This window comes from Herpailurus yagouaroundi, unplaced genomic scaffold (genome assembly GCF_014898765.1).
Source record: "Herpailurus yagouaroundi ecotype Mexico unplaced genomic scaffold, PumYag 67005, whole genome shotgun sequence".
Classification (NCBI taxonomy): Eukaryota; Metazoa; Chordata; class Mammalia; order Carnivora; family Felidae; genus Herpailurus; species Herpailurus yagouaroundi.
The window spans coordinates 241,581-256,779 of record NW_024419868.1 but is presented as its reverse complement, the minus strand read 5'-3'; the positions used below and the strand labels follow the sequence as shown (position 1 = coordinate 256,779).

General features: G+C 36.6%; 1 protein-coding gene across 5 annotated transcripts in view; it reads right to left on the bottom strand.

Moving 5' to 3' along the window:
* The window catches only part of WNK3 (WNK lysine deficient protein kinase 3), a 205,089-nt gene that overhangs the window by 139,565 nt on the left and 50,325 nt on the right, over window positions 1–15,199 (bottom strand). For all 5 annotated transcript variants that reach the window (XM_040466921.1, XM_040466923.1, XM_040466920.1 and 2 more), the window contains exons 7-10: window positions 11,427–11,646; window positions 4,026–4,320; window positions 2,999–3,192; window positions 2,754–2,903 (exon numbers count right to left, since the gene is read on the bottom strand). In XM_040466921.1, coding sequence (XP_040322855.1) covers window positions 2,754–2,903; window positions 2,999–3,192; window positions 4,026–4,320; window positions 11,427–11,646 — 859 coding nt within the window. The remainder of the gene's footprint in view (window positions 1–2,753; window positions 2,904–2,998; window positions 3,193–4,025; window positions 4,321–11,426; window positions 11,647–15,199) is intronic.

The following is a 15,199-nucleotide window of genomic DNA, read 5'->3' as shown; positions in this document are numbered from 1 at the left end:
AAACGATAGATAAAATAATGCTATGTTCTAAAAAGTTCAGTAAGCTATCAAAAAGGTACTGGTATTAGTCCTATAAAAATCTTTAATACCATGAGTAAATACTAGTTGAATACGCTAAGGGATTGAGACCAGTCCTAATAATATACTACTCGTGGCTTCTCATTTATTGCACTTGTTATATAACTCATTCAAGCCCTGGCAGAGATTCAGAGTAACTGAATCTAACACCTTCACACACTAGACACTGGAAGTTCCAAGAAAAAGCTCAAAAGGATTTCAATATCATAGCTAAAATGAACATAGAAGATCTCCAAAGAGGAGAGAGAGTTGGCTGAATAAATATAGGTTGGATGTAATAATTCCTAGAACTTGAACCACCACATTCATAAAAAGACACCAACAAAGTGCTTGCTTATGTGGCTTCTATATATGGGGGGGAGTCTAAAAAATAGCATGTATGTGATATACAGATGTATATAAACAAAATTATATATGTATAATAGGAAAAAAGACAAATCTAGAGGCTGTATTGACAAATATAAACAAAAAGTTGTCTCTAGCTGGAGAAATAACAGGTGATTTTCATGATCTTCTTTATAACTTCATAGGCTTTATTTTTAAATAGGTAAATAATACTCTTACACTAATTTTTGAAACTTAAAAAATTTTTGGAGCACATTTTAAAATACACATATCTGCATACTTATGTGGTTGAACCTAAGATAATTTAAGCATCCTTTCAACACACTTGGCATGAAAGTCTAAGAAAGAGGCATATCAAACCACAAGAGCTCAATTATGAATATGTACCATGTTATCACCAAACACTAGCCAAATACAATGCACTGTCAACTCTATCAGATTAAATTTACCCCCAGCAGGTTTTAAATACATCAGGCATTTGTCAAGTATGTGTATGCTTTCTCCTACAAGACTGTGAACTCCTTAAGGGTATGGACCATATTTTATTTTATCTTACATACATAGAAATGGTAGTCATTAAAAACTGTTTGATGAACTGTGACTTACTATATATCAATCCCTTAAAAGAAACAGATGCACCATCTGCTAACTGAATCATATACAGAGAATGCCTTAGGAGCTCAGACCATCTCATTCCCAAAGACAAAAGGCACACATAGGAGTTGGTGAGGTTGAGAAAAGAAACTGCAGTGATGGCAAAAAAAAAAAAAAAAAAAAAAAAAAAAGCTGAACCATGTGTCCAGAGTTCATAACCTAGGGAACCAGAATAGTCAATATATGAACTCTTACAAACACTGTTTACTCCTTGTCAGAAATGAATAATGCTAAGTTTGAGAGTCAAAAAGACACACTTATTTCTCCTACAGAAATAAACATGAATCAAAAAAAGCCAAGATCTAATAAACTGTCAGTATCCAAAATACATAAACATCTTATACAACTCAACACCAAAACACACAAATAATCCAATTGAAAATGGGGAGAAGACATGAACAGACATTTCTCCAAAGAAGACATACGGATGGCCAACAGACACATGAAAAGATGATTAACATCACTCATCATCAGGGAAATGCAAATCAAAACTACAATGAGATATCACCTCATACCTGTCAGAATGGCTAAAACCAAAAACACATGAAACAAGTGTTGGCAAGGATGTGGAGAAAAAGGAACCCCCTTGCACTGTTGATGAGGATACAAACTGGTGCAGCCACTCTGGAAAACAATATGGAGCTTCCTCAAAAAATTAAAAATAGGACTATCATATGATCCAGCAATTCCACTACTGGGTATTTCCCCCCTAAAGATTACAAAAAACACTAATTCAAAAAGATATATGCACTCTGATGTTTATAGCGAAACTAATTACAACAGCAAAATTATGGAAGCAACCCAAGTGTCCATCAATAGATGAATGGATAAAGATGGTATATGTGTGTGTGTGTGTGTGTGTGTGTGTGTGTGTGTATAAACACAATGGAATATTATTTGGCCATAATAAAGAACGAAATCTTGCTGTTTACAACAACATGGATGGATCTAGAGGGTATAATACTAAGTGATACAAGTCAGTCAGAGATAGACAAATACCATATGATTTCACTCATATGTGGAATTAAAGAAATGACATAAACAAACAAAGAAAAAAAGAGACAAACTAAGAAAACAGACTCTTAATTACAGAGAACAAACCTTTCTGGTTACCAGAAGGCAGGTGGGGGTGGGGGGGGATGGGTGAAATAGATGAAGGGTATTAAAGAGTTCACTTGTCGTGATGAGCACAGGGTGATGCATGGAAGTGTGGGATCACTATATTGTATGCCTGAAATTAATATCACACTGTATGTTTAACTATACTGGAATTAAAATTTTTCAAAAAGCCAAGAATTTAGATAAAGTGCCAAAGATTTTGTCTATAAAATATTATTTCTAATTGACTACAAAAGACATCCCTCCACATTCAAACCAGGCTAGAAAAGTCCAATACAAAGAACAAACCATCATCACCAAGAGAAAGAGATCTGATTTATAAATAAATTTGTTTATCGATATATGGTGTCCTCAGTGTCTTTGCCAATAATATAATCAGTGTCTCAAGATTCTAGTTTCACAATGTTAGGCACATCCTCAGGCATAAACAACTTTTAACTTTCAGTGAGTTTTATTTAACTATATTGAATTTATGAAAGAGAGTCTTTGAAAGGGAGGAAATCTAGGCAGTGTTAAATACATTTAACAGAATACAGAACCTCTAAAATACACCTTACCTTTACCTGTGAGACCGTCTGGACAGTTAATGGGGAAACCTGGGGTTGTGAGACAACTGGAGGTCCAAGGACATGTACAGGCAAAACAGTGGACTGACCTTGAACCAAAGGCAAAATGTGGGGCTGAGACAGCTTTGGCTGCTGTTGCAGCTGTTAAATAAGAAAAAAAATATGTTAAAGATAAACTCTCCCATTTACAGTAAATATATGGATTATATATTTAAAAATGTAACAGTTCACTTTACCCCTGAAATCTGTTGGTAATGTCCTACTCGCTGCTGGGATGGATAAATCATCCCTGGAACATTTATTTCAGCCTGTGGGATGTTGGAAACCACTTGAGAACCCATCTTCTGGTCTGAGGAATAGGCCACACTGGGATGACTTGAAGTATCTGAGTGTATAGCAGATCCAGCTCCTGCCTCAGACAAATTGTCACCTATGACAAGAAAAGAAGCAACAGGTAGAAGGAAAAACTTGAAGCACAAGGTCTAAATGACATGGGAAATAATAAGTGTTTTATATTTTCTTTTACTCTGACAACCCAAGACAACTTGAAATAAAATATGCACACTATACAATTAACCAAAAACCATCATGTAAACTCTCCATGCTGACATTGTAGTAGAACTAAAATTTTCTTAGTAAAGCAAACCTAAAAACAAAGACTCACATAAAAATCAACTCCATTTGCTGGCCATTTCATGTAAATCCCTAACTAATCTATACTTACTATTAGGATTTCAGTAAAATCTAAGGGCCATATATATTTTCATTCTCTTAGACCCTGGCTAGAAAATACTATCTTTACAGAACAATTGGTTATTACTATGAAAACACTAAAAAAAGAAAAGAAAATACTATGTCCTTCTAGAGAAGAGAATGTATTATAGCAGAAAAATTAAAGGAACTACAATAATTTTATACTTGAGTCTAAAAACAAAGGATCTTAAAGTCTAGAAAATTCCTCCTTAAAAAATAAATTTTCCCTTTAGTTCCAAATATTCTTTATTTAAGGATTTACATTAGACCTTTAAAAATGGTAAAAATATTATAGCTCTTATTCAATTAGCACTTTGGACAAGTCATGTAACAAAACAGTTTCTTAATTTTAAAATAAGATAACTAGGCTGGCTTGTCTATTTCAGGGAGTTTGTAAAAGGACTGATGAAATGATGGATAATAGAATTCTTTGAAAAGCACAAAAGTACTATTTCAAGATAAGGGAACACAATCACACGTTTGTTTACTTTTATAAATTAGGACTACTACCTGTAACAGAGGAGCAGTGCTGCTGTGGTTTTCTTTGTAGAAACTGTTGTCGAACATGCTGATCAACTTCAGTTTCTTCACATTCAGCCCCCGTGTGCTGAGCAGGAGCAGGGGACAAAGTTGTATTCTGGTGCTGAGGGAGTACATTCCCCACAGACTTGCACTGGGAATCCCTGCGTTCTTCCAAACAGCCAGCTGGTTTCTTCTCCCTTGTCTTCTTTATCAGGGTGACCCGGTCTCTAATGGACTTAGCAACAGCTTTGGAATCACTTTCATGGAAGAATCCTGACTTGACCTACAAACAAAACATAATAAGCAAACTACATCTTTAACATTTAAGATTTTTAACTTTTTTTTTTTACCAGCAGAGTTATTTTGCACTCCCAAGTTGCAAATGCCATTAAATAACAGCTAATTTGTTTACATATTCTTTTTGTTTCAATTCAATATAATTGATATAGTTTCAGGTGTATATCATAGTAATTAAATAATTTTTTATACAGGGGTGCCTGGGTGGATTAGTCGGTTGAGCATCTGACTTGGCTCAGGTCACGATCTCACAGTTTCGTGGGTTCGAGCCCTACATCAGGCTCTGTGCTGACAGCTCAGAGCCTGGAGCCTGCTTCAGATTTTGTGTCTCACTCTCTCTCTGCCCCTCCACACCCCCCCTCAAAAATGAATAAACATTAAAAAAATTTTAAATAATTTTTTATACAAGTTTATGTTGAGAGGTAGACAGGGAGACAGAGTGCATGTGAGCAGGGGAAGGGCAGAGAGAGAGGGAGGAAGGGAGAATCCCAAGCAGGCTCCACACTGTCAGTGCAGAGCCTGACATAGGGCTCAAACTCATGAACCTGTGAGATCATGAACTGAGCCGAAACCAAGAGTGGAACACTTCACTAACTGAGCCACCCAGGCGCCCCTCAATATTTTCGATGTACATCTAGGTTCTTTGTTTTTAATGTTTATTTATTTTTGAGAGAGAGAGAGAGAGAAACACGGAGCGTGAGCAGGAGAGTGGGAGAGAGACTGAGGAAGACACAGAATCAGAAGCAGGCTCCAGGCTGTCAGCATAGAGCCCGACACGGGGCTTGAACTCACAAACTGTGAGATCATGACCTGAGCCGAAGTCAGACACCCAACCGAATGAGCTACCCAGGCCCACCTTCTATGTTCTTTCTTAGACATACATAAATGTAGAGCCTTTAATAAGCATAAGAAAAATACCACTACCAAGTATTGTTAAAAGAATTGTGGCTTTAACCAAAACAAACAAATAACTTGATGTTTCAGTACATGCAGTCTTATTACAGTTAATTTATGACTGTCATTAAGGTTTGTGAAAGATTAAAAGGTTTCTTATTCAACAACATTAAGTGCCTACAATGTGCCCAGTACTGGACTCCAGAGACATTGAAGTTATTACACTAGTCGTTTGTCCTGTATGAGCACAAAATCTGGTGGTAAGATGGTACATATTTAACTTAAAGTAAGGTAGAAAGCTTTAAGCTGCTATAAAAGCCCTAAAGGGAAAAGAGAAGAAAGCATCACAGAGGAAAGTAAACTCTGACTTGAATTAAAACAAACAAACAAAAAAGGAACTTGCTGGCTATTAAGGGAGGTGGAGATGAAGTTTAGAGATCCACACTCCAGGCAAAGGTAAATCTGCTCACAGCAAAGTACTACATCTTACCAGGTGTTAGAAGTGTGAGAGAAGTTAAGGGCTTGCTGTCTGAGAAGAGCGGGGCTGAGGAGCAGAAAGATGACTTGAGGAGGTGGCATGGCATATCATTCTCAGTCCTACAATCTGTTTTTTAAAGTATGTCTTGTGGGTCTGAAGACTCAGGAAAATTTCGTGGTAGTTGAAAGATGATTAAAATGTTAGATGGAATCCATATATTTAATTTCACTCCCTCCAAAAGCTCTAAAAAAATCCCCATACTAAATGGATTTTTAAGTTATAAACCCACAAGAACAGGGAGAATAAGAGTAAAACAACAGCAACAACATTTTGGACACTCCAGAATGTGGAAAACAGATTAAGTGACCTAGAAGACCTGAAAATGGTGAACTAAAACAGATTAAGTGACCTAGAAGACCTGAAAATGGTGAACTAGGGAAAGCGGAGAATCATTATCATTTATACTGAAAAATATTCACAAGGCACAGGAACTGGCAATACCTGTTCTGGCACTGGTGTGAGAAGCACTTAAATATTTGGATCCCTGTGCCCCTTCCTCCATTCCACACCTTTGGGTGATTGATTCTCCCCTCCCCAAGAAGCCTGGAGTTTTGTTCTCTAGAGAGGGTAAAAGAGAGGATCTCTGGACTATAGAACACCAGGCACAGTTGGCGGTAAAGCTACCATGTAGAAAGTAAGATTAAATGACAATATGCACACTGAATGCCATATGCAGAAACCCTCAGCCCTTTCCCCCACTTGGCTGCCAAAATACCAGTAACCAGCCCCTACCCTTCAGGAAGGACACTGAAAGATGATTCTCTGGGGGAATCTGACCAATTCAAGAATACAGACCTACAAATATTGATGTCAGAGATTCCTTAATTAAAGGCCCACCGTAGAGGTGAACATTAACAAGTCTGATACAAGCAATCACATCATCCAATGGTCTTCTAAGTTTCTGTAGAACACAAATTATGGCCCCTCAAAGATGTCCCATCCTAATCCTCAAACCTATGAATATGAGGAGAGATCAGTCCCATTATTTTGCTATGAACAGGTGACCTTAAAATAGGGACATTATCTGGGTGAGCCTTTCACCAGCTGGTGACTAAGGATTCAACATGTCATTGCTGCCTTTGAAGATGGAGTGAGGACACAGGAAGGGACTGAAAAGCAGCCTCTAGGAGTGGAAAGTGACCACCACCTAACAGCCAGCAAGGAAACGGGGGCCTCTGTCTTACAACTATATAGAATTGAATTCTGCCAAAAACTCATAAGCAGATATGCCCACAGTACCTCCAGATAAGAACCCTGGCTGCTAACACCTTAATTTCAGCCTGTGAGATCCTAAGCAGAGACTACAGTGAAGCCCACTAGGACTTTTGACCTCCAGAACTGAATTAATAAATGGGTGTTGCTTTAAGTCACTAAATTTGTGGTAATTTGTTACACAGCAACAGAAAACATTTATAGTCTCCTATAGTCTATTAATCATGAGCAGCGAGTCAAGAATTACCAGAAATATGAGAAAAGCCTCTAACAAGAAGACAGTATAAAACCAACAAAGGTAAAACAGCAATTTGGAGAAAAGAGACTACACAGGTACAAAAACGTCAGAAACACTTTTTTTACAAATGTTACAGAGAGGTGCGATAATATTGCCTCAACAAAACAAAGAACAAGATGTTTACTCTAAGGAAGGAACAGACCAAAAAATGAATAGGAACTCTTAAAATTAAAACCATGATAACAGAAATGAAAAACTTGATGGGTTAGAAAATAAAGTTGATAATATCTGCCAGAAAGGAGAATAAAAGGACAATAAAGGTGGAAAATAGAAAAGAAAGAACAGTGGAGAATTAGTCCAAAAGGTCCAATATCCAAATGCTAATAGTTCCAGAAAGAAAAAAATGGGGAGAAATGATCAATAAAATACTTCAAGAAACTTCCCAGAAACTAAAGGATATGAGTTGACAGATTGGAAAGGTCCACTGAGAACCAACAAAGTAGATGAAAATAGACTCAAATCAAGACCCATCACTTTATTTTAAAGTCTAGATTGTCTGATATAAGTATGGCTACTCCAGTTTTCTTTTGTTGACCATTAGCATGATAGATGGCTTTCCATCCCCTCGAGATCACAAAAGCCATATATGAACGACCCAATACTAATATCATCCTCAATGTGGAAAAACTGGGAGCTTTCGCCCTAAGGTCAGGAACGAGACAGGGATGTCTACTCTCGCCACTGTTATTCAACACAGTATTGGAAGTCTTAGCCTCTGCAATCAGACAACACAAAGAAATAAAAGGCATCCAAATCAGCCAGGAGGAGGTCAAACTCTCATTCTTCACAGATGACATGATACTCTATACGGAAAAGCCAAAAGATTCCACCAAAAAACTGCTAGAATTGATTTATGAATTCAGGATAGCTGCAAGATATAAAATCAATGCACAGAAATCGGTTGCATTCCTATACACCAACAATGAACTGACAGAAAGAGAAATCAAGGAATCGATCCCATTTACAGTTGCACCAAAAACCATAAGATACCTAGGAATAAATCAACCAAAGAGGTGAAAAATCTATACACTGAAAACTATAGAAAGCTTATGAAAGAAATTGAAGAAGACACAAAGAAATGGAAAAAGATTCCATGCTCCTGGATAGGAAGAACAAATATTGTTAAAATGTCGATACTACCCAAAGAAATCTACATATTCAATGCAATCCCTATCAAAATAACACCAGCATTCTTCACAGAGCTAGAACAAATAATCCTAAAATTTGTATGGAGCCAGAAAAGACCCCGAATAGCCAAAGCAATCTTGAAAAAGAAAACCAAAGCAGGAGGCATCACAATCCCAGAGTTCAAGCTATACTACAAAGCTGTAACCATCAAGACAGTATGGTACTGGCACAAGAACAGGCACTCAGATCAATGGAACAGAATAGAGAACCCAGAAATGGACCCACAAACATATGGCCAACCAATCTTTGACAAAGCAGGAAAGAATATCCAATGGAATAAAGACAGTCTCTTCAGCAAGTGGTGCTGGGAAAACTGGACAGCGACATGCAGAAGAATGAACCTGGACCACTTTCTTACACCATCCCCAAAAATAAACTCAAAATGGATGAAAGACCTCAATGTAAGACAGGAAGCCATCCAAATCCTCGAGAAGAAAACAGGCAAAAACCTCTTTGATCTTGCTCGCAGCAACTTGTTACTCAACACGTCTCCGGAGGCAAGGGAAACAAAAGCAAAAGTGAACTACTGGGACCTCATCAACATAAAAATCTTCTGCACAGCGAAGGAAACAATCAGCAAAACTAAAAGGCAACTGAAAGAATGGAAGAAGATATTTGCAAATGACATATCAGATAAAGGGTTAGTATACAAAATCTATAAAGAACTTATCAAACTCAACACCCAAAAAACAAATAATCCAGGGAACAAATGGGCAAAAGACATGAATAGACACTTCTCCAAAGAAAACATCCATATGGCCAACCGACACATGAAAAAACGCTCAACATTACTCATCAGGGAAATACAAATCAAAACCACAATGAGATACCACCTTACACCTGTCAGAATGGCTAACATTAACAGTTCAGGCAACAACAGATGTTGGCAAGGATGTGGAGAAAGAGGATCTCTTTTGCATTGTTGGTGGGAATGCAAACTGGTGCAGCCACTCTGGAAAATAGCATAGAGATTCCTCAAAAAACTAAAAATAGAACTACCCTACAACCCAGCAATTGCACTACGAGGCATTTAGCCAAGGGATACAGGTGTGCTTTTCGAAGGGACACATGCACCCCCATGTTTATAGCAGCACTATCAATAATAGCCAAAGTATGGAAAGAGCCCAAATGTCCATCGATGGATGAATGGATAAAGAAGATGTGGTATATATATACAATGGAGTATTACTCGGCAATCAAAAAGAATGAAATCTTCCCATTTGCAACAACGTGGATGGAACTGGAGGGTGTTATGCTAAGTGAAATTAGTCAGTCACAGAAAGACAAAAATCATATGACTTCACTCATATGAGGACTATAAGAGACAAAACAGATGAACATAAGGGAAGGGAAACAAAAATAATATAAAACCAGGGAGCGGGACAAAACAGAAGAGACTCATAAATATGGAGAACAAACTGAGGGTTACTGGAGGGGTTGTGGGAAGGGGGATGGGCTAAATGGGTAAGGGCAATTAAGGAATCTACTTCTGAAATTATTGTTTCACTATATGCTAACTAATTTGGATGTAAATTTTTAAAAAATAAAAATAAAATTAAAAAAAGACATATCACTGAAATTTTAGAATACTGAAAAAAGAAATAGAAACTATTACAAACTTCCAGAGAGCAAAAAATGGATCACATGCAAAAGATTCTGAAAACAGAACAACTTTATACTTCTCAATATTAATATTGAAAGCTAGAAAAGCATGGAACAATGAGTCTAAAATTTTTTTAAATGCAACCTAAAATGCCATAGCCAGCCAATCAATTAAATATGAATATAGAATAAAAATATTTTCATACATGCAAATCCCAAAGAATTTACCTCTCATACCCTTTCTTTAAGAAGCAGGCAGAGGAAGTGTGCCACTAAAACAATAGGGTAAGCCAAGAAAAAGACATGAGATTTAGGAAACATGAAACCCAACAGAGAGGAAGAGGAGTCTAAAAAGATAGTAAAGAGAAATATCAGAATAATAGTTGTGCACCAGATGTCCAAGGCAATCATTCCAGATCAAAACAGTATGACTATAAAAATAGACACGTTAAAGGCTATCATCTCCAAGATCCCCACTGTCAATGTTCCATCCCTCTTTTTAACCCAAGGACAGGATGTCCAGATTAACCTGGCTCAGACTATCTGTACTTGGCTAATCTGACCATGTGCTGTCAAAGCTCCTGTATGCCTTCCCTCCAAGCACTGTAGCAGCCTGGATCTGGTGTGGACGCACATTCAACCCCACAGAAGTTCTCTGTTGTCATGTGCTCTGTGGGGAGAGGGATCATGAGGAGATTAGAAGTAGAGAAGTCAGAGTGGCCCACGCCCCATCAAACCATATTGTAACCACACAACTAATTTCTGGTCCATACAACAGCCCACTGGTGACCTGACTAGTGAGCCATGTGTGTATTTCCCTAAATTTAATCATGACCTCACCTGTTGACTTCCCCTCTTGTAAATGCTTAGGGAAACTGAAGGCAGACTATGACTGAGAGACTATTCAGTTGGCTATCCTGGCCATCTTCACCTAATAGTAACTTCAGTAATCACCTAGGTGTGGGCTTGCCACTCAGGTTTCTAAAACAAAACAATATATTACTTAGATAAACTATAATGAAAAACAAAGGAAGGAATAAGTAACACAAAAGCCAGGGTAGATATTACCTGTAGTGATTAGGGAAGGGAATACAACTGGGAGGGGCATACAGGTGGCTTCAAAGGTATCAGTTGTGTTCTATTTCTTAATAAAAGTAGCATTTTATTATTCTTTATACTCTACATACAAATTTAATATACTCTTCTGTAAAGATACATTTCACAATAAAATAATTTAAATAAAGAAAAGGAGAAAACGAGAGGAAAGAAAGCAATAAGGAGAAAGGAATCAATCAACCCTGATACTATAAAGGGCAGCATTGGTTGGGGGGTGTGGAGAATAGTGGTAGGATTCACTTACCATTTCATATGCTACTTCCTCAGATGTATCCGTTTCTAAATTGAAACTGAATTCAATAGCTTCATTGTCTTTGTGTTTGCCTTTCAATTTTTTAGGGTCTTCAACCCAGAGTCTTAAAGCCAGGGACGAATTAGAGCAGTCATCTTCCTCTGCTAACTCCACCCTCAGTCCTGTATCCTCAGCAAAAAATGCGTGGTTTAATAGGTCCCTGATAGACAACCTAATAAACAAAATACATATCTCATTATCAATTTTTCCAATCACAAACAAGATATAGAACCCTTAATTAGTAAATATTAATTACATCAAAATAACAATCTTATTTTAAAACTTCTATTAATTAAACCATTACCCTGCTTTGTTAAAAACCAAATCTTATATCCAACTCATTATTACCAAGAATGCAAAGAAATCCCACCTAACATACACTTAAAGTCACCTTAATTAAAGATTGTTATCAACAACACATCTAGATACTGTATGCCTAGAGAACTGAAGCAGTGCTATAGTATATGGTGGGTAGAGTGACTAGTTTCCCTAAGCCACTGGCTTAAGTTACTAAAACTCAAACAATAGACTGTCAGCAAAAGCAACTAAAAACTTCCAGATATATAAACTCTAAAGTAAACCATAAATTCAAACTATTTTACAAATGTTATAAATAGAAGTCGTTGACTCCATTAACAATAGTCAAGTTAGTGTACTTTACTCTTTAGCGAATGCCATGAATGATACTAATTTAGTTCTGCAAAGTCCCATGGTTTTCTTAAAATATGTAAGTCTAGTATTTTAGGCCAAAGTATACATGCAGTGGATGTGCCTCTAACCTAGTATTAGGAATTAACCATCTCTGAAGAGGAAAAAAAGGACAGGGGTTCAAAAGATTCTTTTACAAGCTCAGGACAGTTAATTTCCTTTGCTTTCACCAATTTCTAAAACAGATATGTAATATCTAATGTATCTATATTACAGGTTAGAGAGAAATAAAACCAATGTCTATGTAGAAAACCTCTCACACTACTTAAAACAGATAAAGTACATTAATAGCATGGTATCCTGTAACTTGAGGATTTTCAACCCTTCTGATCATTTTACTGATTGAGACAAATACATAACTAAGAGAGCGTTATAAAAAGAGTAAGCTTCCTCATACTAATTAGTTTTAAGGCTAAGGTAAGATGTGTTTAAGAAGGCACAACCAAGTTAAAGCCCTCTGCCTCTCAATGAAAAATTTCCCTAGGTATTTTTACTAAGGAATAATTACAGCAATAACAACAAAAGACACCATTAAATACTTATTACTCTGTTAGGTATTTTATATGCATTATCTTTTTAATCACCAAAGTGAGACCTGTTTTGAGGAACAGTTAAGTAACTTACTCAAGATCACACTGGCTAAGTATGAATCCACATTTGAATCTTGGTCTGATGTAGAAGCTTATGCTCTTTCTAATACACTAATATGCTATGAATCCTTCTGAATATTCCAATGTTCTCTGATAACAGTTCACAATGAAAATGCTGTAAAAGCAATAATCAGAATCCAAACTAAAATGGCTACTTCAACATCATACAACTGACCCTTGAACACTATGGGGGGTTAGGGTGCGAACCTCAGTTGAAAATCTGTGTCTAACTCTTAACTCCCCCAAAACTTAACTATTAATAGTTAACTATTAATAGTTCTATTGACCAGAAGCCTTACCAATAACGTACAGTTGATTAACATGTATTTTTCATATGTATTATATACTGTATTTTTACAATAAACTAAAGAAAACATTATTAAGAAAACCATAAGGAAGAGAAAATACATTTACAGTACTGTACTGTTTGTTGTTCAAGGGTCAACTGTATTTTCAGTCTCATTTTAAAAAAAGTATGCCTAAACTCTTACAACTTAAAAATGGCCACAACAAAAACATTAACAACCTAACTTTAAAAAGGGCAAAGGACTTGAACAGACACTCCTCCAAAGAAGATATACAAATGGCCAATAACCACATGAAAATAACCACGTGAAAAGATAGTCAACACCATTAGTCATTAGGAAAATGCAAATCCAAACCACAATGAGATACCAATTCGTAACCATTAGGATAGCTATTATCAAAAAATGGAAAATAATGAGTATTGGTGAGGATGTTGAAAAACCGGAACCTTCATATGTTAGTGGAAGGAATACAAAATGGTGCAGTCACTGTGAAAAAAACTGGTGGTTATCCAAAGAATTAAGCAGTATTACCATACAATCCAGTAATTCCACTCCTAGGTATATAATGAAGAGAACTGAAAACAGGGATTCAAGCAAATACTTATTCACCAATATCCATGCAACACTATTCATCATAACCAAAAGGTAGAAATAACCCAAGTGTCCATCAACAGACTAATGGATACACAAAATGGGCATGTATGTGTTTCTTCCTTAAAAAGGACATTCTGATACAGGCTGCAACATGGATCAACCTTGAAAACACTATGCTAAGTTAAATAACCAGCCACAAAAAGACAAATTATTGTATGATTTCACTTACATGAGGTACCTAGAATAAACAAATTCATAGAGACAAAAGTAGAATAAATGTTACTAGGTGTTGAGGGGAAAAGGAATGGAGAGGTACTATGTAATAGGTACAGAGTTTCTGTTTGGGTGATGAAAAGGTTCTGTAAATACAAAGCTGTGTGGTTGTATACAACAATGTGAATATACTTAATGCCACTGAATTGTATACTTAAAAATGATTAAAATGGTCAGTCTTAAGTTATGCATATTTTATCATAATTAAAATATATACCTACCTAGACATAGCCTGTTGGTACAAACACCAATGTTCTATAATAAAGCTATAATTAAACAGGTTTTACCTTAGTGGCTTTATATATTCTCAGATATACAACACTGAACTTAGAAAACGAATAAAAACGGGGGACAGTCAATAAAATGTGGGTGAAAATAACTTCTATAAAAGACCTATCACCTTCATTAATCATAACCAATAAGGAGGTAAAAAATCAAAAATTTAACCTACTGATTTAACTCGGCAACTGTCCTAAGCTCAAATTAATGGGAAATATAAGCTAAAACTAAAGGGATGCGTCCATAAAAAAAATTGATACAAATAAATCTAGAATACTACTTCTTTAATTTTTTTTTTTTTTTTTGAGAGATGGAACATTAGCGGGGAAGGAGCAGAGAGCAGGAGACACAGAATCCGAAGCAGGCTCCAGGCTCCGAGCTGTCAGCACAGAGCCTAATGCGGGGCTCAAACACACAAACTGTGAAATCATGACCTGAGCCACAGTCAGATGCTTAACCAACTGAGCCACCTAGGCGCCCATCTAGAATACTACCTCTTGAAAAAAATAGCCCTAAAGCAGTGTGGAGGTTCCTCAGAAAATTAAAAATAGACCTACCCTATGACCCAGCAATAGCACTGCTAGGAATTTATCCAAGGGACACAGGAGTACTGATGCATAGGGGCACTTGTACCCCAATGTTCATAGCAGCAGTCTCAACAATAGCCAAATTATGGAAAGAGCCTAAATGTCCATCAACTGATGAATGGATAAAGAAATTGTGGTTTATATACACAATGGAATACTACGTGGCAATGAGAAAAAATGAAATATGGCCTTTTGTAGCAACGTGGATGGAACTGGAGAGTGTGATGCTAAGTGAAATAAGCCATACAGAGAAAGACAGATACCATATGGTTTCACTCTTATGTGGATCCTGAGAAACTTAACAGGAACCCATGGGGGAGGGGAAG